Source organism: Synchiropus splendidus, chromosome 4 (assembly GCF_027744825.2).
Source record: "Synchiropus splendidus isolate RoL2022-P1 chromosome 4, RoL_Sspl_1.0, whole genome shotgun sequence".
NCBI classification, from domain to species: domain Eukaryota; kingdom Metazoa; phylum Chordata; class Actinopteri; order Syngnathiformes; family Callionymidae; genus Synchiropus; species Synchiropus splendidus.
In genome coordinates, this window is record NC_071337.1 from 13,149,259 (window position 1) to 13,173,296 (window position 24,038).

The window sequence follows — 24,038 nt, forward strand, 5'->3', positions numbered from 1 at the left end:
GTCTTCTTTGACGCACTTTTATTTATTGAAAAAGATACTTTAAAAATTGAAGAAATAAATCTCTAGAGTCCAGCCAGGACTCGAGAGGTTTAGGTTCATTCAGACCGTCTTTTGTCAATGTTCCTTTGACGGAGGACGAGGACACATACAGTTGTGCTGATGTCGATAATGCAGTCACTTGTTGAGAAGCAAGGTCAGAAGTCGAACATTTTATTTAAGTGTCACCTCTTCATACAGTAAACTGAATAAAAGACAATTTAGCTCCATAAATCTTACTGAGGCACAACATATGCAATTTACACTAACCTGAAATGTATCCCAATACCGACCTGTTTTAGCTGTAGAAGTCAATCATTTAGGCAGAAACTGTCCCCTGCTTGACTGCAGTTTTTTGTCTGGGGCCTTTCGACAATGAAGACACCGGTCCAGCAGAACTTCCAGGCGTGTTGGGAAATCCATGCGCAGCAACATATTTGCGATAAGCCTCTCGGATGATGCGGAAGGCTCGCGCGTTTGCGTAAGGTATATCTGTGACCGGGTCTCTGTAAAGCGCTGGTTTATGGGTGACAGGACAAACCTCCTGCACAGGAAGCTGAGGGCTGGACTGTGCTTCTGGAGCGAACGCAGACTCAAACGCGTCGTCGTCACTGAAGGTTATGTAGGTGCGGGAGCATAGCCCTCCTGCTGCTTGCTGGGGTGTTGTGGAGGGGTTTGTGGGAGTCGACTGAGGAACTTCCTGATCCAAGCTGAAAGGAAAAAGTTTGTTTGTAATGCAACACACAGACTCACAGTACAGTATGTACTAAAGTGCTGTAACATTAAAGTTAAAGAAGAGTTTTGGGACTGGAAACTTTCCTTAACCAATGCAGAGAGAAATAAATGTATTTTGGGAATCCGGATCACCATGGAGTGGACAGTTTGGGTAAAGTTGCTTCACTGCCTACATTTTTGTCTCAGGTTATTATCAATGTCATTACAGCTAAAAAAAAAAACTCTACCAAGACCAACCTTCTCCCCTTTGAGTTCACCCTGCATTAGCTATACAAAAAGAGTGCAGCCACTTCAATGCATTTTACAAGACATGGAAGAATGCTTACCCTTCAACATCAACATTCTCCTCTTTGAGAACAGAGTGCGAGACGATGGGCATCAGAACAGAGTGGTAGCGGATAGTTGGCCCTTCAAAACGTCTCTTCTTGTGGACCTGTTTCTTCTTGTCTGCCTCTAAGCGCTCATAGTTTTCTAAATGACACACAAATATAGTTCCTCAATCCAATATTTCCCCCCAAAAATTGTGCAGTTGATGATTAATTGTGAGTGGAACTTATACATCATATTGATTAAAATTGATACACAAATATTTATAATATTTGTATATATAACATGCAACTCCTTTTTTGCAATTAATACTAATGTTATTAACACATTTATTCCATTTAATAGCAGCTTTTTCTTTACATTCTACCTTATTTGTATGCGTTTGTTTTGAGACAATGTCTTGCATTTCTGGGTTATGCAAAAGCAGTTCCGTTTGCTTGATTTTTGTGTTGATAACTGTATAAAAACAAGCAAATATGAAGTGTGATAAAATGAACTTCTATATCTTTTAATCAAAGGCCGTTTTATGACACAAATTAATGTGAACTGATGAATAAAGCTGAACTAAATTGGCATTACAGATGAATAATACAAGCACATAAATACCCAGTGAACGTATGTTGATCTCAGCTGTGACCTTGGCCTCTGCTAGCAACTCGTCTTGAGTGAGTGGCCTGTCACGATGTGCTCCTCTCCGTCGCCGAGGGGCATCCTGTCGCTCTTGCAAGCGCAGATTAGTCTTACGTGTGTGTTCACTGGTGGACTGTCGCACTGATTTCCGAGCTGAAAGATTGCAAAAGTCACTATATATATATAATTGATGCTTAACAATTCAAAACAAGCCCATCAAAAGAGCAAGTTAACAGAAAAGCAGAGCTTCATTTTAGAACAAAAATATGATCTAAATAAAGTAATGTCACCACTAATTTGCAATGTTAAGTGCTAGGCTCTCCCAGCAATTATAAGGACACAGAAGAAAAAAGAGAAAAGATATAAGGAGGAGAAAATTCAATTCATCACATACTTTCAGAAAAATCGTGAAACTCCTGTGGTATCCGCCTTTTAAGTTCCACTTTACTCTTCTCAGTCTTTTTTGTTTCTTCTGAGGGTTTTTTTGGTTTTGGCTTGGCCACTTTTATCGGTTCCTTAACAAGAGACAAAAAAAATATTCATGTCACATGCAGCAAGAATAAAAAGCAGGATAACTACAGAGAAGCATTGCTCTATTGGTGCATAAGCACAGATGAGGAGTGTTGGCAGAGATCAGTCAATGATTCCCTCAGCTGCTGCCTCAAGATGACAGGAGGACTGTGCAGGGAAACGGTCTGTGCCAAATACTATGGTTGCTTCAGGCATCAGTATAAAAACATTTGTGGGGAAATATATCTGAATGATCAATTGAATGGCCATCAGTGTTCCATAGGTTTGTGTAATTCCATGTTTGTACAGTAGGTGGTGTCTGATATATGATTTAAAAAAATCTCAATTATTACTACATTATTACATTATTATCACTACAATTGTGATTTCAAGGATATTGTCAAAGAGATGTATATTAAATATTTTTTTTTTTCATAAATTTGTAGCTGTGAACTGCACTCAATGTGCAGTGTGCACAGATTGCTTCACCAGCTGCCTCAGAATGAATTTTTAACGGACTTGAATTTAGATGTACTTGTCACTAAATTATTTTTTTAAGCCTTGTTTTCTCACTGTCCATCACATGTTGTGAATGTTTAGGGAACAGTTTATTTCAATCCCACTTAACGTTCTACAAACAACATCAATTTGTATCAGGGAACTACAGCAATAGGATAAAGAATACAATTCATAAAATATGCCCTTTTACAATTCAACAATGGGCATGATGTGCGCCCTGGAGGTTTGGGTGAATTCCACCTCTTCTTTCTATTTGCCACTAATACCAAAGTGTCTGATCAAGAAGTTCTCATTATTGTTGTTGTTATTCTGATTATTACAGATATTGCTGTTGCTGCTTTAGTAAACTGTTATGATCTGTGGTCAGTTAATTGAAAGCAGGTAGTCATGAATGCAGGGTTCCTGGTCGTAAATGTGTTACCTTGTAAGCCTTTGTGACAACTCGACTTTTCCTGCGTGGAGCATCATCTTCCTGGTCACTATCAGGTTCGTCACCTTCGTCAATGTCGAAATCACTGTCCACCTCGTCCTCCGTGTCAGAATGATCCCCATGGTACTCATCATCGCCTGATTCCTGCAGTGAAAGTGGCATTGCAGTTCAGGTTCTAGCCAAATAATGACTCTTATTTCAGGCAAGACATTTTAGCTCAAGCTAAAATCCTGTATTTCAAACCAAGACCATTACTGTCAGCAGTGCACCGTGGGTGAATGAAGCACTCACAAAAAGCATCAACAACTTTTGTATAAAAACTGTATCATTTTTGTTATATGAAATAATAATGTTCAAAAAATTACGAGGAAACGACTAGATGCACAATAAGAGCAACGTTACTTTATGTGACTGAAGCATCACAGGTTAACTTAAAAACAGTTTACATCAATGCTGAGCTGATGCCGGCAAAAATTGAGAAGTCTCCTATTCATTATAGTACCAGTACTTGGAGCTCCCCTTGTGTATACATCCGATACAAACAAAAAATAATAATGTAAAATGTGAGAACCTTTCCTTTATTGTCAATATAGATCGAAATAGAGAAACAAATAGAATGTGCGAAATTAACATTTAAATTAGACGAACCTTGCATGAGACCAATTACAACGTACATTTCTCCAGTCAAATAATTAATATACGTTGACGGCATGTTTTTATTTAAAATTAAAGGACATAGTTTAATCGATCACGTATGAATCCATCAAGAAGCAGCGGCAAACAAATGAATGGCTTTGTGATCAGGAAGAGCTAGCCGCCAAGCGCTAATGCTAACCAGCTTCTCCCCACATCTTACTCACGTCGTTGAAGCCTCCATAAGTAGTTTTGTAGAATTCGTCTTCCTCTTCAGCGTCCAACAGTTTGGACATGCGGTTCCCCGCAGTTTTTCGAGGTTCCCGGTGCACGGCCAGACTCATGTTTGGATCCACCTCCACAATGCTACTTTACAACGATGCTCCGCAACACTGCGTGGCTGTTTAAATCAAAACTGGAGGATATTTATCAACGAGTGCTGGTCAACTAGCTGTTGACAGTTCCCCGTATACCGCACTGTTGGCTCTAACAATCCAGTTCAGAAGAAAGGTCCGTATTGTTGTTGTCATTAGCATCGACACAAACAGCCGGCTACATGAGGTTAGCCGCCAATATGTTTAGCTTCCGGTACCATTCTTTCACATCCGGTGCGTGACTGAATTTAGAATTTAATAACGTTGAATACATAAATGCACTGGGGGTAATAAATGTCACTATTATTTGCAATCTTTTAATATATTTGCCTTCTTTACGTTTGTGTTTTATATTGCATTTAGTTTGCACTCATTGTGAAAATGTCAGTTATTCTGGTTGAATTTGCTTTAATTTGCTTTTTAGTGGATTTTTAACTTCATGCCTCGTCCTTTTTTCCCCTCTGTCTTTCTCTATGCCATATCACACTATTTATCATTCTTACCTTATTTTTGTGCATCAAAAAAACACTAAAGTACACAATTTAATGCAGAAAATAGAAAGATGTGTGCACGTGTTTGCTACCCAAAATTCGTATGTAATGCAAAAATGATAATAATAATGAAATAAAATAAAAAACAACTATTTCAATAACATGGAAATATGTATGCAGACAACATAACTTTTGATCTTTTTCATCGTGTTTATTAGAAATACACTCTGACCTTGTACGGCTTTTGAATGTGCATTTATAAATTCAACACACTGTGGGGTAATATTTTTCAACTTTATTGCATGTGGCCTATCATAAAGCAAAGTGTTTATTTCCGATTATAAAAGCAGGATATAAATTTCAGTTCCAGATATCGGAGAAATCAATGGTAAATAACATGCAGAAATTGAGCATGAGAACCTTAATTTAAGGTTAATACTCAGCAGAAACATTGATAAGTAAAAACAGTGAAGTTCATTTAGTGAAATATACTGGTCTTACAGTGAAGTATTGAATGAGTGGTGTCTTATAATGCATTCATTGGGTAAATACTGCATGCAGGCTATGCTCTGGTTATCTTCATGAAGTTTCACAACAATGTACAGAGCCAGTTACAGTCGACTTAGTGCACGTAGGCTCAAGCTAAACCCATGATTGAGCTGTAAAGAAGCATGCAAGTGCTGAAGTATAGTTGCTCACAAATGACTCATATCAGTTTCATGGTGAACCTGCTCGTCTCCATAAAGTTGCTTGTGCCTGCATGACTTGTTGACACGGTGCTGCGTGGTACATAAGCAATGGTGGCTGTGTGTTTTATTTGCCCTTTGCTTTTGCTCCACAAAACCATGAAGATAAAACATACACTCACAGCGCTGAAAAAAGACACAAACCCGATGGACGCTGCTATCAGAAGAGTTTTCATATCGAATGGGATTCTCTGGGTTTTATTCACACCTGGAGCAGCCGATGGCAACACCAACCAATCTTTGAGAAGAAAGGGGTTTTTGGGAGGCGACGCGAAACCCCGGACTAGGAGGCTGACGGAGAGGCTGTCGTTTCCAGCTGCATTAGATGCGATGCAGATGTACACGCCTCGGTCCTGGGGTTGTGCGTATCTGACCTCCAGGGAACCATTAGCCAGCGCCCGAATTCGACCCACCGGTGACAAGACTCTCAGTTGCGGGTTATACCACGTGAGAGATGGCGTCGGGTCACCTTGAGCGTTGCAGAATAACACCACCGTGTGCCCCTGATCTACTCGCACCTGTTGAGAGTTGTGGTTCAGAATCCGAGGGCGCTGGCAAATGAGTAAACCTGAAAGCTCAGACTGTGAAAAGTCGAGAAAATTCCACTCTTGCACAGCAGTCGAGCATGTGGGCGAAGATCCGCCAAAGCTCAGAAAAATGTGGCGCCACGCCATCCAAAGCAAACGACAGTCGCACACAAGCGGGTTGCCATCAAGTCCAAGATTTCGGAGTGATTCCACGGAATGAAAAACCCCCTCCTCAAGTGTGGTTAAAAAGTTCTTCGACACATTCAAGGATTTCAACATCACAAGGCCCCTCAATGCTCCAGGCTCTATGTACAGCAGGGACCCTCCAACCAGGTGGAACTCCTGAAGACGCAACAAGTCTCCGAGCATGTTTCCTTGGATGTAGGTGATGGGATTAAAAGACAGGTCAAGGTACACCAGGTATACCAGATGATTCAGGGGGGCATATGGCACAGCGCTGAGGTTGCAGTTGGTGATCGTGAGGGAGGTCAGGTTCAGTCCAAAGAGGCTGTTTGCAAATAATGTGTCCAGCCAGGGACAGTCGGTTATCAGCAGCTCCTTCAGGCGTTCAAGATGACGGAAGGAGAAGTTTGGAAGACTGTTGGGACCAAACTGCTGCAGGTTCAGTCTTTTAAGGGCACGGAGTGGAGCGAGGGCCTCTGTCGGCACAGCGGTGAGATTGCAGGCATCTAGGTGAAGTTCCTGGAGACGGGTCAGCCCAGAAAAAGCTCGGTCCGCGATGAACACAAAATCATTATCCTCTGCTTGAATAACTTGGAGAGCGGCTGAGTCTCGAAATGTGAAGTCAAGGAACACAAGGATCTCATTGTGGCTCACATCCAGAAACTGCAGTTTGGACAAACCAGCGAACACCCCCACCGAGAGGATCTTCAGCTGATTGTGGGCCAGACATAGAGAGCGCAAGCTCTGCAGGCCAAGGAAGGCCTCCACCTCGATCAGAACCAGGCGGTTATAACTTAGATCTAAGTTCAGAAGTTGAGTCAAGGCCTGGAACTGTTGCTTCACCAGAGCTTTCAGTGAATTATGCTTTAGATTGAATGTTTGAAAGTCTTTGGGGAGACCATCAGGCAAAGAGGCGAGCTGGCTGAAGGAGCAGTTCACCTCCAGCTCCACGCTGCTGCACCGGCAGGTCTGAGGACACGGCCATCGGGTTTCTGATGTAAATGCCAGCCCTGCTGCCAACAGATACACAGCTGCCCGGCTCAGTCCTCGGTCGACTCCTATCCCAGAACTCATCTGGTGACCTGCCTGAGAGGGAGAAATGTAAAAAATATGATATCAAATGGGAGAGAAAAGCAACCTTCAAAAGGCAAATGCATCAGTGTTTTTTTTACTTCCCACCTCTTGGATAAAAGAGAGTCGCCTTCCGAAACCATCAAGTTGACAGAGTATCACATCATTGTAGGCCTAGCGGCTACGGCGAGAAGAGAAGAGAAAGCAAATTAATTCACTGCCGGGCTTCTTGACGTCACAAGGCGTGTTGATGTGACCCTGAAAGAATCATGGGATTGATGACGCACCACACGCTGTAAACAGAGTCACTTAAAGGTTTGGCAGAACTTTTCAGCCACTGCTAACTGTCTTGAAAAATGAAGAACATTTTTTATCTATAAACTTGTCTTAGATGAATAAATCTGAACTTTTTAGAGTCCACCACAAGAATGAAGACAAACATGAGACCAGCTACTGATGAACAGTAGCAGCTTCTATAAGTTGGGGGTCTATATTTGGTTTGTATGTTACACTAATGTACCTGTCAAAATGCATCATCTGCCCAATATGACATGAAAAAGCAAAATCCACTCCAATTTTGTTATTTAGGAACAAGCAGGTTGGTTTAAGCTGCTTTCAATGCTTCAGTGATCGACATTTGTGATCCATTAAAACCAGAAGGGACTCACAGGCACAGTTCCTGCCCCATGTTTGTAGTTCACTGTTGTTTTGAGCAAGGCAGCCATTTTGAAAACTTAAACGTGTTATAAAAAATGTATTTTGATGTGATGCTGCTCCACCAGTATGTGGGAGTTGACTACTGAAGAGAGAGAACTGGATCCGGCTAATAATAAAATGTCATATGACTCACAGCACAGAGATACTATAATCTTTGGCATGAATCTTGTGAATTCAATACAGTTAGGGCCTATATTTATATATATTCAGGACTAGAGATTAATTATACAATTAATAAATTCCAGACAAAAATAATTAATAGACAACACATATGAACTTTCGTTCGCAAGGAACATTTTTCAGTGTAGCAATTCCAGCTGCACCACATGATACGATGTGATGTCATAACCAAAACACCCGAGATGAAGGAGAGTTAAGTTTCCCAAAGAACAGAAAAATTACGTTATAAAAACCAGAGGATGGAAGCACATAAAAATGTGAACTTTATGAAGCAGTTCACTAGTTACTGGAGCACTTCCACCGTGATGTTTATGAATATCTGTACAGGTTTAACTTCAATATCATCATACTGGTGCCAAATATTGAAATGTGATTCTGAGCAATGAATTAATTATACAATTATATTTTATATATATTGTATTTTTAATGAAATCCCACCCCCATATTTTTAATTGTTTTTTCTCTCTCTTTCTGTTCCCCCAACTTTATTCCAGCTTTGTTCAGATATCCTTTAACTTTGATGTTCCTTGTATACTTTTCTCCAATGTACTCAGCTATAAGGAGAACATTTTACATTTTGCAAAAACTAATTTGTTCAAAAACAATAAAATTAAAATAACACTTGTAGTAGGGGACCAACAACATACATCCTATGGAAAGCAAGTGACAGACATCACCAGACAGTTGATAACATGGCAGAATGAGAACTGCTGAGAACAAACCAGACTAGAATCTGTAGAATATTGGAGAGTGTAGGATTTAGTGGCGCATTTCAGCTTGTCTTGCGAGGTCACAGTGAGATAGAGCAAATAACCTTGGGATTTCAAATGCTGAATGAGCTCCTTTCTTTCTTCGATGTGGTGTGAGGAAAGTGAAGAAAACATACACACACACGAACGCAGGCGCACAATAATAAAAAGCTGCCATGAGTCATCGGCCTCCAAATACGGTGCCATTAACAACTTTGAACCAATCATTTCCCCTGTCTTAAAAACATAATTATTCTCGGGCGTTTATAAATGGAAAGTCAAGTTGGGGGAATGAAAATCCAAATTCATTGTTTACAGATTTGTTTTCTGCTGGCTCAGACTCAAGTTCGAGACTGAACTTTTTTTTAAAGGACCAGAGTGGGCCACACTGCCGCCGGATCAGCCGAGATAATCTCAGAGGTCCGATTATAGATGGCATCGCAGACATACAACTGCTGAAAGGTCACAAGCTCAGCACCGGCGGATGGGAGGAAAAGTGCCCTTAGATATTATTATATTCAACGTGTCTGGTTTTGTCAGTGATGAATGTTTAATAACCGCAGGAGCTGGAAAAAAATCGACGTGTTAGCAGAAGACTCTTCTGTATTGTGTGTACTGCGTGGTTCTTCCTTATAGCTCAGAAAACTCGCAGGTCAAGGAGTCGTTCTATTTGTAAAGAAGACATTAAACACGCTCCTGTGAAAAGAAAAGTGCTCTTTGTCTGTGACTTTCAATGAGAGCTGGAGGGGAGATTTGAAATGAAATGTTTCTATCCATCAACACATTCAGTCCCAACTCCTTTATCGATTGGAATTTCAGTTTGGATTGTAGAACAGTGAACACTGGCCTCGCTGACCAGTCAGGTTAGCAGTACTGCGCATGCACCGCACTTAAGCATGTGGGGGTGAATATATCTGAAGGTAAACATGTGAAGAGATTTAATATGCAGAGTGTTTTGTTGTTGGGCTGCTGCATGAATCACACCGAATGTGGAAGAAATGGCACCTTGAGTGTGATGCCGCCCACAGATTCGTCAGCTCGCCTCACACTTTGTCAAGTTGAAAGATGGAACGGCATGAACAGAGAGGAGAAGATTACGAGCGATGGGGTTTTGTTGCAAACACATTTCAAAATAATTAGGCTGACAATGGCGCGTTTGCACGAGACAATACTTCAGTTTTTACATAACGGAACTCAAATTTTCAGGTCATGTTCTTGAGTTAATTTTCGCACAAAGTGACTTTCTATTTTGAAATGGTCCCTCTTGTAGGTTTCCTCTGGGTGCTGCTCCAGTATCTTATCGCAGTCAAGAGACCGTTCATGACCTTTCAAAGCAGAGTCAGTTAAATAAAAAAAAAATGATGAAATAGAAATTACTTAGAACTGGCAAGAAGAATAAACATAAATGGAAATCAGGATCAATGTGTTCAAGACTTGTATAGAACAGAGATTAACTTTATTTTTTTAAAAAGATGAGGACATATAAAAAATGATGGAATTCAATATGGAAATTATGAACTTTTTTTTACATGAGACTATAAGTGATTCTCAACAGGAAATAAGAATTTATATTTTTAATTAATAATTTTAACACAGCTACATAGTGAACACAAATATGAGCAAGAGAAAAATGAGCTAATGATTTAATTTATGAGGGAAAAAAAACACAAAAGTATATCAATTTTGTAGAAACAAGAAAAACAAGAAACAAAATATTAATAAAACAAAATAAGACACAAGAAATATTATGAAACACCAAAAAAAATGAAAATAGGAAGAAAATAATATTAAATAATATAACTGTATTAAAAACTTGTATTTCAGTGGCAATTGCAATGATGTTGTCATTTTCAGTCTGAATTATCAAAATTATTCAGTTGTTGTCATTAACAGTTGGGTATCAACAACTGATTTTGACACCCTAAACATGGAGTATAAAAATCCATGAAAGAATGTGAAAAGTCCTGGAGTGAAAAGCAAACCATGAATGCTGCAGTTGAATATGAGGTAAATACAGTTGGAGGATATCATAACTCACCGCCTTATCTCTGTCCTGTAGATCATCTTCACGTACATGCCTCCAGTGTTCAGTGTCCAGGAAGAGTGGATTAAAGAAGCTCCTTCTACATGAAAGCCGCTTCAGACAGAAGCACTTGAAATAACGAGAGCATCCTCTCCTGCTGCCGCTCACTCCCTCTGTTGCCTCATCGTCCTCATGGCAACAACAACAAGGGCTGGCGTGGACTAGAGTGGGAGCTCCGAGCATGTTGCTGGATTATATTAACTGGTCGCTGGACCCAGTCCAACGCTGATCGACTGGAGAGAGCTACAGGTCAGTCTAGAGATTTGGAAGCTGAGGAGAGTGAAGCATGGCACCTGGGAAAATATATCATATAATCTATTGCACATACAAGTAAAGCCATGCAACTGGACTCAGGTCCAAGAGAACTGAACTACGATAATAATGCTCATGATAGATGAGGGGAACTGGCGATCCAATACTCCACACTCCACAGAGATTGTGCTGTGTTTAGATCTGAGGCGTAGAACAGATCTTGTGACAAACAAGTCCTTATATACGGCCACAATATTGTTGATAAAGTTCTGCACCACACAGCAACAGAGGATGTTGACATCAGAAACTACAAAGCAGATGAAAGGGAAATCAATGAAAGAAGGTGAAGAGTCCAAGAATTAACCTTCAGTCATTGAAAGTAAAACTAATGTCAGATTTTGCAAAAACAGCGTTTGGCCTATCAATGAATGCCATTGATGTCATTGTAAATGAATTCCGTTCGTCCTGCGACTTGGTCTGTGTCTGAAATTCGATTGCATTTACGGACAGATACAGCCAGTGTTGTCGTATGCAGATGACCAGGTCGTGTCGGCCCCAGTAGACTGAGACTTATCTTTAGCCAATGAAAGTACAAGATTTCCTGAGCAAGCTGCGGATATGTGACCTGTGTGCAGGGGTTTATGAAATCACTCTCAGATAGACAAGTAACATCCGACTTACGACTGGGATCGGTTCCGACCAACCGGCCGTAATAGGTTATTGGTACTACTGTAGTGGTAGATCACTGTGTGAGAGTGAGATGCTGGGATACTGTGCTGCCCTCACTGTCGTACGCGATGCCAGGCTGCTAAGTGCTGCGGTGCTAGACCTTGAATAAAAAAATAAAAATAAGCATCTGCTGGCCATGGTCGTAAGTACAGGTGGACGTAAGTCGAGCAGTCAGATGTTACTTGTAGTTTGAAGGTTAGGATGATGACTCCCTCACAGGGTCCTCTGCGGGCTTGAATTATGATCACGCCTTGGACAATAAAGAAGTAAATTGATTTATTATTATTATGTTAGCAGTCATAATCATTCAAGTTTGAAAATAATCAATTAGTTTGAAAATTCATCAATAAATGCATCATTATTTTTCCTAAATTAAATGAAATTAATTCAATCCAAATGTCTGGATTGAATCAAAAGTCGCAGGTCATATCAAGCACCCAGATCCTCTTAGTGTCTTTCATTTGTTGGTGGTTGTACTTCCTGTAACGGAGCAGTCTGAGTCTTTATATAGCAGCAGGTCAGCTTGTTGACACAACAGATGCGTGGTCACCACAGAAGAACTCGCGATGCTGAGTCGGGGCCTTTGCCATCTGGTACCTTCGGGAACCTGCATTCATCAGCAAATCTGCGTCCAGGAAGAGAAAAGATTAGTGCTGGAAGCCAATAAAGCATTCGCCAAAATTAAAGTTCACTATTGCGCAACATCCCGCGGGATGACGAGTCTTTGGTCCTCTCTGTAGAGGGCTGTCTACGTTATGTTGAGGTTTCCATCTCATGAGAAAGCCGGAAATGTTTCATCACATTGTAAACATTTGATCCAAAACATGCTCTGTACTCAACATATCACAATAAATGAAAAAGAAATAATATTGTAAAGTGCAAAAACAAAGCTATACTAAAGAGCTTAGAAACCATGTGAACAATGTGCAAGAAAATGCTGTTCAAGAAGAATCCTTCATCATGACTTTTTCAGAGATGAATTGTACATTTTTATCGCTACAGGATGGCAATATCAGAGTATCAGTAGTATATCAGAGTAATATCAGAGTAAAACCGCTGCTTCACTCTTTTGAACGTTCAGTTCAAATACTGTAGCAGACAAAACCAGATTGGAGGTACAAGCCCACATTGTTGAGCCACTCCAGTCCAGGACAGTTTCCTCTGCTGCTGCTGCTGCACAACATTAGATTCACATGACAAACGTCAGACTGAACTGTATCAGGAACCTTCAACAAGAAAATCCACCCTACGGATTTTGAAGGACGAGAGATGATCACCAAGTTTCACTTGACTTTCAAAAGGTACGTTGGTGGACTGTTTCTACACTAAAGCCACAACAAGCTAGTTTGGGTTGGTATTCTGCTGTGACTGATCTGACAAGAGAAGTTAGTCGCAGCTTCCTGTCAATTTCATCATGGGGTACAGTATGTAGTACGGTAGATTACAGCACTTTAGTCTAATAAAGGCCATCTAATCTAATCGAACACTGTACTTCACATAATCATATTGGGTTCCGTATAGTGTGCAAGATTAATCTTGAGATTTTACATGAATAAAAGCAAACGCACTACAATGTCAAACGCAGGAATTCATTCTTGCTGAAAAGGAGTCTTCCACCATACTGTAACAATACTGACAACACTTTACTTCACCATTCAGCAGTTAACTCGAGTCATAGCTAAAAAACTTGTGTGATTCTCCCGCATTCTCCAAAATACTCAGCAGTGTGGCATGCACACTCCTCCAGTATGAGGCATTTCATTCACCTCACCAGGATGCTGGTCTCTTGTCTCCTGCTGTTACTGGCACTATCGGACAGATCAGCCTGTGGGAGGAATGGAAACTGAAACACAACAAGAGCTCTGACAACCAGGTACTTCTTTGAACTGCGTTCTAGTCAGTCAAAAGATGATTGACACACAGGTCAAACTCAGGTCCGCGGGCCATATCAGCTCACCAATTCATTACATGGGGTCGGCAAGATCTTTGAGGAGATATAGTTTTAATGTCCAATTTAATAATAATTTGGTGCACCAAAAATAATTTATTAGGCATAGTGATATCACTGATGTGCTGAAGAAATTTGCTTCCAATAATTAAAAGGGAAACAGAATCTGTATTCCTTCTTGACTTTCTTTTCCTGTTGTAGACTAGATCTTTATTTATTCTTATTATTTTATAATCCTTTGGCTTCTTGACTTTGACACTCGTGGAATAACGTGTCGCAGCCAGAGGCCGTCTACAGAAGATCTTTGTGGTAGAAGAACATGATTCTGGTGCTGAGACACAACATGGCGGCTTCAGCAGGAAGACACAGCTTTACACTTGGGATAAACCATTTGGCCGACATGGTGAGACCCATCATCTCTTCCCATCATTTCTTCAACTCTAGATGTAATTCAATTATGACGTCTTTTAAACTTCTCTGAAACAAACACAGTTGTTTTATTGTTAAATCTGATCGAGACTGTGCCTCTGAGGTGCGATGATATGAGGGAGACCTCTGCTGGATGAATGGACTCAGAGGGAAGAGCTGCATGACACACCATGGATGATAGTGTCCAGCCAGTCTGTCCAAAACAAAACAACCCTTTTTTGACATCCAGTAACCTTTTGCGGCTTCAAGATGGTGGTCAGTGACAGCACTGTTAATCTGATATTAAATGTGCTTCCACTAGGCTTAATCTAAACCAGAATCTATAGACTAGCTTTAATCTTGCTTTCCATAATCTGATCAGATTACTCCAGTAAAGACAGAGCCAGAGCAGTAAAGTACTAGATGCCACTGGTAAACAAGTATTCATTATTCCGAGAGGCTGCGTTTTAATCACCAATGTAATTGGGTCCACTTAAAGGGAATCGCCCGAATAAAACGCTCCTGTGCCATGGACTTTGAGGAACATTTCTAAAGGGGATTTTCAATCCTTGAACCACCTCTTCTCCATTTTAGAGGGATTTAAGTGTCCCAGTGATGCTACAGTGGGAGTCGTGGTGCCAGGGAACTTGTGCATGGCACTCTTGCATGGTAGATAGGTAGTGATGTGCCGATGAGGCTTCATGAAACAGTGTCGTCATTTTCATAATCCACTAGATGGCACTCTTGGCTTTTAACAAACCTTTTCAATCAAACTTCGCATCATTTCTAAACCAAAAGCGTCACCTTCTGTGCTCTGAAAATGAGGACACTGTTTCATGAAGCTTCACCTAGCCATCGCCACAAATACGTCCTTGGTTAGGGATCAGACAAACAATTGTAAGAGAGGATTGTGTTACTAACCCTGGAGGCTACAGTATACGTGGTCATCTTGCTTCTGGTCATGGGGTCGCAAAGAAAAACATGGATGAGGAACAACATGGGGGAGCTTGGTTTTCTAAACTGATTCTTTGGACATAGAATGTCCTTTCATTGACAGCTGTGTTGAAGGAGAGAGGATAAAGTTGGATACACACATAAAATTTCTCTGAATTATAAAGGATATTTTAAGGCCTACTAGACTTAGCAACACACATTGAAATGTGAGTGGTGAGCCCTCACAATCTCAGTATACCACAATCCGCCTTAGAGACTGTTATGGAGAGAAGGATGCTCCTGAAACTAAGGAGCATCCTGGACAACATCACCCACCCCCTCCATCCGCTCCTGGTCCAATACAGAAGCACACAGACCAACACAATTTTATTTTATAGATATTTGTTTTATAACTTTTTTTATAGATATTTATTTAATATCTCATTTTATAGTTATATGTTGTGTGCAGAGCATGTCACGAACAGAATTTCCTTCAGGATTAATAAAATTTTATGATTCTGATTACACACATCAAGTCAGAAATCACCTGTGATCATGTGCCAAAAAGATGAGGAAGAAATGTTTGTTTTCCAATCTTTGTAACTAAATGACAGGAAGATGACCACTGCTTGCAAAAGAAAACCGAAGGTCACTCGAAGGAATGGACCAGGTGATGAAATCACTGAATATCAAAACTCCACCTTTGCTTCCTTCTTTATCAGTCAGTTCACTTCTCGCTTGGCTCCATTCCTTCCCAGGTCGCAGTTAAGGTCAGGAGGGATCAGTTCTCCCCACAGATTTTTGTCCATAAATATTGTACATGTTGAACATTTGCAATTGTCAACAAACTCACCCTGATGCTGTGTCCCAACACCGCCCTTAAGACTCAATTTCCTCCCGTAAACCGAGTGTTCATGTATAAGGGTGGTGTGTCCCATTACTCCAGGGAGCAAGGGCGAGTGTGGATTTTCCTTGCGGATCTGTTGTGAGGTTGGATGCCGACTTTAAATGAAGTGGAAGATAAAATTTCCATAAATGACAGGTTGCGTTTGCTAGATCTAGTTTCATAACATCCGAACTTTTTAATTAAACAACATACCATGAAACACGGCAACATGCAGGGCAAAAATGAAAATCGTCTTTTCTCTTCATTTCTTCTCTGTTCATTTCAAAGCTAAAGGTAAACAAACAGAGCCAACACAGCAGGCAACAGCATTAACTGCCATGTTTCCACTACGGTCACTGCTCTGACTTGTATTCAGTGGTCTCCCATTGCCAAAACAGGCGGTTGTTGTCATGTGTGCGGCCCCCTTAACTCACCTTGGCCTTCAGGTTGGGGACTGAATCCAGACTGCTGTCTGCACTTATGTGCCAAACAGAGCCATTATAAATGGAGTGCAGGAAATTGCCAACCTCAGTGACTCAGCAAAACAACGCGCCCCCAGCTTTGTGGAGTGTCAAAGAGAAAAGTGGCTTTATCAGTCTGAAAATGGCGATGTTTTCAGTGAGTACAAAATAAAAGGCGGTTTTCGCCACCTCATGGTGACTGTTCCATCTGTTCTAGACAGTCCAGGAGATCAACCAGACGCTGGATGGTCTGAAGGTGGGAAAGTGGCCTCCTTACAGAAATCACACTTTTAAAACTCAAATGGGTGTTGAAGGAAGGAGTGGTCAGCCCAGTTCAGGACCAAGTGAGCCCAGGGATGATGTGATGTTGATATTGATTTGTGTCTCCACTAACACTTGATAATCCAATAGGGTTGGTTCAACTGGGACTCTGTGGATCCTGCTGGGACTTCAGCTCTTTTGGGGCACTTGAAGGTCAAATGAAGAAGTGAGCAAAGGTCCTGGTACCACTGAGCCCACAGAACCTGGTGGACTGCAGCCACAGGGAAGGAAGTAACGGCTGCAGAGGAGGTTACATCACCAAAGCTTACAATTACATCACCTGAGGCCTTCTACCCATACACAGGCAAGGTGTATGTCTGCGTCTACACCAGGGGCTCTCCTGTCAAAATCTATCCACCATACATTTGGCTGTCGAACACTGTCTGAGAGGAAAAGCTATTATATTGTAAAGAAATGTAATACAATATTGGTGTTGAAAATCACCTAAGAATAAAAGGAATTTGAAAATGGAATATCAAAATAAAGATATTTTACAAGAATCTTTAAGATATTTAATAAATAAATGAAAGATGACAATTTATAGTACCTTCATTTAAATGTATAATGAAAAAAATGATTTTGAAGAAAAGGGAAAAAATAACAAGCTTCTGACATTTAAAAAAAATGACAGATTGGCAACCTGAATATTTATTGGAATATATACCCACAGGAGGGGAAATGCCACAACTCAGTCAAAGGAAAAGCAGGATATTGTGCAGATTTCCAAGTTCTCCCACATGGTGATGAAGAGTTTGCAGGTTGCCGTAGCAACAGTTGGACGATTGCAGCTGCTGTTAATGCCATGCAGCCTTCATTTCAACTTTACAAGGGAGGTGAGAAGTCTCCTATTTTTTTAATCATAAAAAAATATTATTGTAAATGCTATCTTGTCCAGCACTTTCTGGCATCTACAGCGCCCCCTACTGAAATCCAGAGTCAGTCAATCATGCTGTCCTGGTTGTGGGCTGTGGCAGGGACGACAGACAAGACTTCTGGCTGGTGAAGAACAGGTCTCTTCGCCTGTTGGTTTTATGCAGGAGAAAATGATGCAGCGATTTAATGCACCATGATCATTCATGTGTTTATAGTTGGGGAACTTCCTGGGGAGAGGACGGCTTCATTCCATTGGCTCAGAACAAAAACAATCTCTGCGGCGTCACCACCTACACCGTTTACGCTGTGACCATTGAGGAGTTTTTCAATCCTTTCTGAGTTAAAAATGACATGAAATGGTGAAATAAATGTTTTAAAGTGGATTCATCTTTTCACTCACTCATTGCTGCTTATATACAAACTTTCCTACGTCACTTATAATCTGCCTCTCAACATTTTTATGTTGCTTTAATAACTGTAAAGATTGACAGTAAGAGTCAATAGAAAATAAACAACTTCATCTCACATTTATTCACTTTTTTTCACCTATTTCTGTGGACAGGACTGGCAAGAGCCCAGCTCATGGCAGGACAAGCAGACTGACACACACTTGCAGCTACAAACAGTCTTCAGTCAACTGGAGAGAGAGCTACCTGCAGAGAGGTGGAGGTGAACCCACAAACTTGCAGAGAGACTGCAGCATTAACCACCACTCAGACAAACATGCATCTGTTAAACTAGTTGAGAGTATTGGTAGCACTCAGCTGATGGTCTCCAAGCTTAGAAAAAACTCACCCTCATCACCTGGATTTCAGAAATGAATGAGTAATTGTTGATCACATGCAGCTGGAGAAAAGAACGCTGCCAATCAAGGAGAGCAACGACCCTGTGTCCGTCCAGAAAAGTGGCTGTTACTGAAGTGTTCTTGTCAGTTTTCTTTTTTTTTATCTGGGCCAAAATGTTCCGGGAGCTGCTTTTCACTCTCCTGTGTGGGTTTGCAGCAGCTTCCCTGAAGCCAGCTTTGGACCGACACTGGCAGCTGTGGAAGCAGCTGCACAAGAAAGAGTATCCCGCTCAGGTGAGGGCTGAGCTGCTCACAGCGACAGTCGCAGGTCTGGCTGCTTTTCAGTCAAGTTTCTCACCCAGATCGAAGAGTTCGCCCGGAGGCAAATTTGGGAAGAAAACCTGGAAATGATCAAAGTGCACAACTTGGAGGCGACATTGGGCCTGCACTCTTTTGAGCTGGCGATGAACCATTTTGGAGATTTGGTGAGCAATGCCTTGAACCTTATTCTTTAAGGCTTGGAGGAAAAAAAAAGGTTTTGAGGAAGTAAAATCAGAAGTCAAAAAAGAATTGAATTCGACTATCTGAGGAAAAAAAAAAATATATATATATATATATATATATATATATATATATATATATATATATATAACTGTTAAATGTTCCACTGAAAGTTGATTAAATATGAAATGGATTATTGCATTTTAATACAAAATAAATCGATAACTTTAACCTAATATTTTGGTTACATTAACAATAATAAAGGGATTGTTATTTTTTTTATTTATTTTTTTTCTGTAAAGCAACATGTATTTGAGATAAGCTCACATTAATATATAGTAAATAATGATTTTATATGAAGGAAAATCAAAGTACTCTCAGTATCTCTGTTTTTAAAATAAACACAATACCTAAGAAAAAAAACACTTAATATTTGAGAGGACAGTGTGACAAAATGAAGCGTGCATTCAGGCGGTTTGAACACATGCAATAACTTTAGTATTTAAAGTAAAACAAAATGTGTCCTTTAAAAGGGAGTCAAAAGTGGTGCAGCCTTTTTGGCAGGCGGCACCCTGGACAGGTCATCTGTTGATCAGTACAGCTGGACAACACACAGGCACACACTCTCTTACGGAACAGATGAAAGCCACATGAGGACACAGGTTTGTTCCAAACCCTTGTCACTTCAAGCTGGACTCAAACCAGCGACCTACCTGCAGTGATGCCGCTACACCCCAGATCCAGATGTGTCTCTTTGCCCCTCCTTGCCTTCACTTTAACTCCCTTCACTTCCTGAAGATGGTTGAGGAAGTCCTGAGCACTCAGACTGGCACCAAGGTTCCCCCTGACTTGAAGAGGAAGCCTGTCAGCTTGAAAGAGGACGTTCCTGTGCCATCATTTGTGGACTGGAGGAAGAAAGGATTGGTTTCGAAGGTCAAATCTCAGGTAAAGGTCAAACTTCAGTTCTGAGCATGGTGATGGATGATAACAGCTTGCGCCATGTTTTAGGGTTCTTGCGGCTCCTGCTATGCCTTCAGTGCAGTTGGAGCTCTGGAGGGGCAGCTGAAGAAGACCACAGGTGTCCTGGTGCCCTTGAGTCCACAAAACTTGGTGGACTGTTCGAGCGCATTCGGAAACAATGGCTGTAACGGAGGATTCATGACGAATGCGTTTGAGTATGTTATCCAGAACCAGGGTATCGACTCAGACAAGGCGTACCCCTACGTTGCCAGAGTAAGTGCATCCCAGCTGTGAGCATTCGGAGAAGTTTAACAGGGCTGTTGTGTTCTCAGCATGGGCGGTGCCGATACAAGCCCAAGTATTGTGCTGCCAACTGTTCCGACTACGCCGTCCTGCCTAAGGGGGACGAGCACATTCTGAAAATGGCAGTCGCCGAAATCGGTCCCATCTCTGTGGCCATTGACGCATCAAAGCACAAATTTCACTTTTATCGTAGAGGTGAGTGAGGATCTGCTGGGCTCCACTGGAGTTTGGCTTGTCTCACCTGACCTGTCCACCAGGGGTGTACAGGGACCACACTTGCACTCACAGGGTCAACCACGGCGTGCTGGTCGTGGGCTACGGCACAGAGAGAGGAGAGGATTACTGGCTGGTGAAAAACAGGTCTGGAGACTTGCTGCAGTTGTCATGAAGACCACAGGTCTGATTTCCACCTTCTTATCTGCAGTTGGGGCACAAAGTATGGAGAAAAGGGTTACGTCAGGATGGCTCGCAACCACAACGACCAGTGTGGCATCGCCTTGTACGGCTGCTTCCCCATCATGTGATCAAGAATACTTTTTAGCGTATCTTTAAATAAATGTCACATTTAAAAAGCGTCTGGTCTGGTTGAAATGTTCTTGGGCACAGAACTAGTTCCAATCTTTTGCCATGTTGACTCAAGTAATCCATGGACGACATCCAGATAAAGACAGGTATATTGCTGTGTCCCATGAAACTGATACTGATGTGGGAAAAAAATAAGTGATATTGTGGATATCAGTGTTGGATGGTGAGGTATGGTAAATTAGGAAACGTGGGGTAAATATATAACAATGGTGCAAAATGGTCTGTGCCTTTTTAGTACTTTAATGTTGACATGTTTCTGGGAAAAGTCCTATTTAACAGACCTTTGAGTTATGAAGCGGAGGAATCTTGATGAACAGGGTGAGATGTGAGTGAATGTGTGACTGCACACATGGCTTCAGTCATTGTAGTGAGGAGACGGCACATCAAAGGAGTACACACTGCATCTGCACTACTTCATTCAAGCGAAGGGCAATTTCGGCTCATAAGAGGGGCAGCTCCCCTCGCAGCTCTGCAGATGCTTATGAAATTAAAGATTCATTGCCAAATTCAGTTAAATATTTTAAGTAAAATGTAACAATGAAGTGTTTTCTACAAGATCTGCTGAAGTTTAGTTTTTCACATGGAGAGGAAAAATGGTGAATATCAAACACTGCCTTTTCACTAGGCTTTAGTGATATTAAAGCCTTATACAATTGAGTCAATGCAGAGCAAATGTTAGGTACTAGATGGCACTCGCCCTAAATCTTTGGCTTTTAATAACCATTTTAACAACCTCACATTTTTTAAACCAAGAGCAACACCTGAACTCTAGAAATGAGTTTCACAGAGTCTCACCAACCCATTACCATTTTAGCAAAGTCAGTATAAACTCACTTATTTGAAACTGAAGTGGCATATTTCAGTTTCGTTGAGAAGTTTGAGGCATCTAGAAACAAGTTCAATTGCAAGTTACCATGTAGGAGTGCCTTGTGAAATAGCAACCTGGAGGCTTACAAAGGGAACAAGTGGAGGAAAGGTGACCCTGAAGAGAGTCAACTACATGACCAGGACAGTCTTTCCCTGAACCACCTGGACATTGGTCTGCTGAAGATGGAAAGTAAAAAACAAAACTAGCATTCTATACACTTTCAAACCATGTGATCCAAACTGCCAGAAACGGGCAAATAAAATTTAATTTGTTAGAACTTTATTTCAAGGTCACATGATGGGGAAACAGGCATAGAGAGCGATTCCACACTGGTTGTTCCTGTTGCGAGCCATTTTGACGAAGCCTTTGTCACCATAGTTTGGGCTCCAACTGCAAGATAGACAAGTAAACTACAGAAATCCCAAGTCTCCTTTTCAAATATCTGGGTGAAAAATGGAGCTGAATCAGAATTGCGACCTGTTCTTGACCAGCCAGTAGTCCTGTCCCCTCTCAGTGCCGTAACCCACCACCAGCACGCCGTGGTTGATGTCATGAGTGCATGTGTGGTCTGTGTACACGCCTGCGTGATCGTGGAGAGACAAGTTAGACAGTCGCAAAAATGCGCCGCAGAGTGCTCCGCTCACCGTGGTGGTAGAAGAGGAACTTGGGTCTGGACGCATCAATGGCAACAGAGACGGGTCCAATCAGCGCGACAGCCATTTTCAGAGACTCTTCGTCTCCCTCTGGCAAGATGCCGTAGTTTGAGCAGTTGGCAGCACGATTTTCAGGCTTGTACCTGCACTCGCCCGGCTGAAGACAAGCTGCTCAGTCATCTTTCACAAACACATTCCAATATGCACTTGTCTCACCACTGCCACATAAGGGTAGGAGCTTTCCGAGTCAATGCCCTGGTTCTCAATCACATACTCAAAAGCACTTGTCATGAATCCACCGTTGCAGCCATGGTTCCCATATTTTCCAGAGCAGTCCACCAAGTTCTGAGGACTCAGCGACAAGAGGACGCCTGTGGTCTTCTTCAGCTGCCCTTCTAATGCGCCGACTGCACTAAAGGCCCAGCACGAGCCGCAAGAACCCTGAAGCCAGAGCAGCTCATGTTTTAGTAGCAAAACACCGATACAAGTGTGTGTTGGTGCACCTTACCTGCATTTTGACCTCAGAGACCAGGCCCTTCTCTCTCCAGTCCAGAGACTCTGGGATGTCGATGTCCTTGCTCAAGTTGACTGGACCTCTTTCCAAGTTCGGAGGCACGCTGGTGCCGGTGAGGGTGCTGAGGACTTCCTCGCCAGTCTGAAAACAAGTTTTTGAAAGGGGTCCTCAAAGGCCAAGATTTGGGTTCTGCTTAAATTTACATCTACCATACAGCCATGTTAGGAAACCAACAAAGGAGATGAGCACCTAAAACTACTCATTTCTGAGCAGATAATGTAAATTTGGAGACGGTTGCTGGAGGAGAGGCGCATCTTTACTCGGTCAAGAAGGTGCTGGACCAGCTCAAGTAGCAATCTTGCTGAAACGAGGATGAAGAACAGTCGTGTCAGGAGTCCTCACCAGGTCTCCCAGGTGGTTCATTGCCAGCTCAAACGTGTGCAGGCCCAGGGAAGTCTCCAGGTTGTGGACATTGATCATCTCCAGGTTCTCTTCCCAAATACGCCTGCGGCCCAATTCTTCAAGCTGCAGGAAGATCATCCACAAGTTTTATGAGACTTACTTCCAGGGGGGAAAAAAAGTCAGGTTCTTTTTGAAAGCAAGAGCTGATCTAAAAAAAAATAAATTAAAAAAATTAAAAAAATTAAAAAAAAAGCAGTTTCAGGAGAGGACAGGATGCCATCAAGTGAGCCATGACAAAACACAAGTGAGCCATGACAAAACACAAGTGAGCCATGACAAAACGCATGGTGCCTCACTGAAGTGCAAGTGTACCTTAATAACTAAACCAGATATAAAAAAAAAAAAAAGTTGAACCCACCTGCTCAGAATACTCCTTGTTGTGCATCTTCTTCCACAGCTCCCAGTGACGGTCCAGAACTGGGCTGGTGGCAGCTGCAGCTAGGCCACAGAGAAGAGCAAAGCACAGGCTCTGGAACATGTTAGAGGACCTTCCTTTGAACAAGGAGATGAGCAACATGCTGCAAAGGGTGTATACATATCTGAGTCGCTCTACTGTGATAGGCTGAGTCAGAATGAGACAGGTGACATCAATTAACAATTGGAATTCACTCCTTCATTTGACTGAATACTGAAGAATAAAAAAAATACAAAAGAGA

At 41.6% G+C, this 24,038-nt stretch overlaps 4 protein-coding genes and 1 pseudogene across 4 annotated transcripts; 2 read left to right on the forward strand and 3 right to left on the reverse strand.

Moving 5' to 3' along the window:
* Positions 1-63: 63 nt before the first annotated feature.
* vps72a (vacuolar protein sorting 72 homolog a) lies at positions 64-4,394 on the reverse strand. Its single transcript, XM_053862834.1, has 6 exons — positions 4,048-4,394; positions 3,179-3,331; positions 2,123-2,243; positions 1,705-1,881; positions 1,098-1,242; positions 64-746 (listed from the first exon to the last, which is right to left on the reverse strand). The coding sequence occupies exons 1-6, from the start codon at positions 4,162-4,164 to the stop codon at positions 356-358; spliced, it is 1,104 nt and encodes a 367-aa protein (XP_053718809.1). The 5' UTR covers positions 4,165-4,394; the 3' UTR covers positions 64-355.
* Positions 4,395-4,927: 533 nt separating this feature from the next.
* Positions 4,928-11,117, reverse strand: LOC128757476 (leucine-rich repeat and immunoglobulin-like domain-containing nogo receptor-interacting protein 1). The gene is made up of 3 exons (XM_053862796.1): positions 10,897-11,117; positions 7,321-7,393; positions 4,928-7,227 (listed from the first exon to the last, which is right to left on the reverse strand). Exon 3 carries the CDS (start codon positions 7,213-7,215, stop codon positions 5,392-5,394), a length of 1,824 nt encoding a protein of 607 aa, XP_053718771.1. The 5' UTR covers positions 7,216-7,227; positions 7,321-7,393; positions 10,897-11,117; the 3' UTR covers positions 4,928-5,391.
* A 2,074-nt stretch (positions 11,118-13,191) lies between these two features.
* Positions 13,192-17,214, forward strand: LOC128757187 (cathepsin K-like; annotated as a pseudogene).
* A 1,496-nt stretch (positions 17,215-18,710) lies between these two features.
* On the forward strand, positions 18,711-20,841 carry LOC128756913 (cathepsin S-like). Its single transcript, XM_053861752.1, has 7 exons — positions 18,711-18,830; positions 18,899-19,021; positions 19,836-19,982; positions 20,046-20,270; positions 20,330-20,495; positions 20,558-20,660; positions 20,725-20,841. Exons 1-7 carry the CDS (start codon positions 18,711-18,713, stop codon positions 20,822-20,824), a joined length of 984 nt encoding a protein of 327 aa, XP_053717727.1. The 3' UTR covers positions 20,825-20,841.
* Positions 20,842-22,043: 1,202 nt separating this feature from the next.
* On the reverse strand, positions 22,044-23,860 carry LOC128756892 (cathepsin S-like). Its single transcript, XM_053861706.1, has 7 exons — positions 23,741-23,860; positions 23,323-23,445; positions 22,915-23,061; positions 22,614-22,847; positions 22,398-22,554; positions 22,231-22,333; positions 22,044-22,143 (listed from the first exon to the last, which is right to left on the reverse strand). Exons 1-7 carry the CDS (start codon positions 23,858-23,860, stop codon positions 22,044-22,046), a joined length of 984 nt encoding a protein of 327 aa, XP_053717681.1.
* Positions 23,861-24,038: the final 178 nt, after the last annotated feature.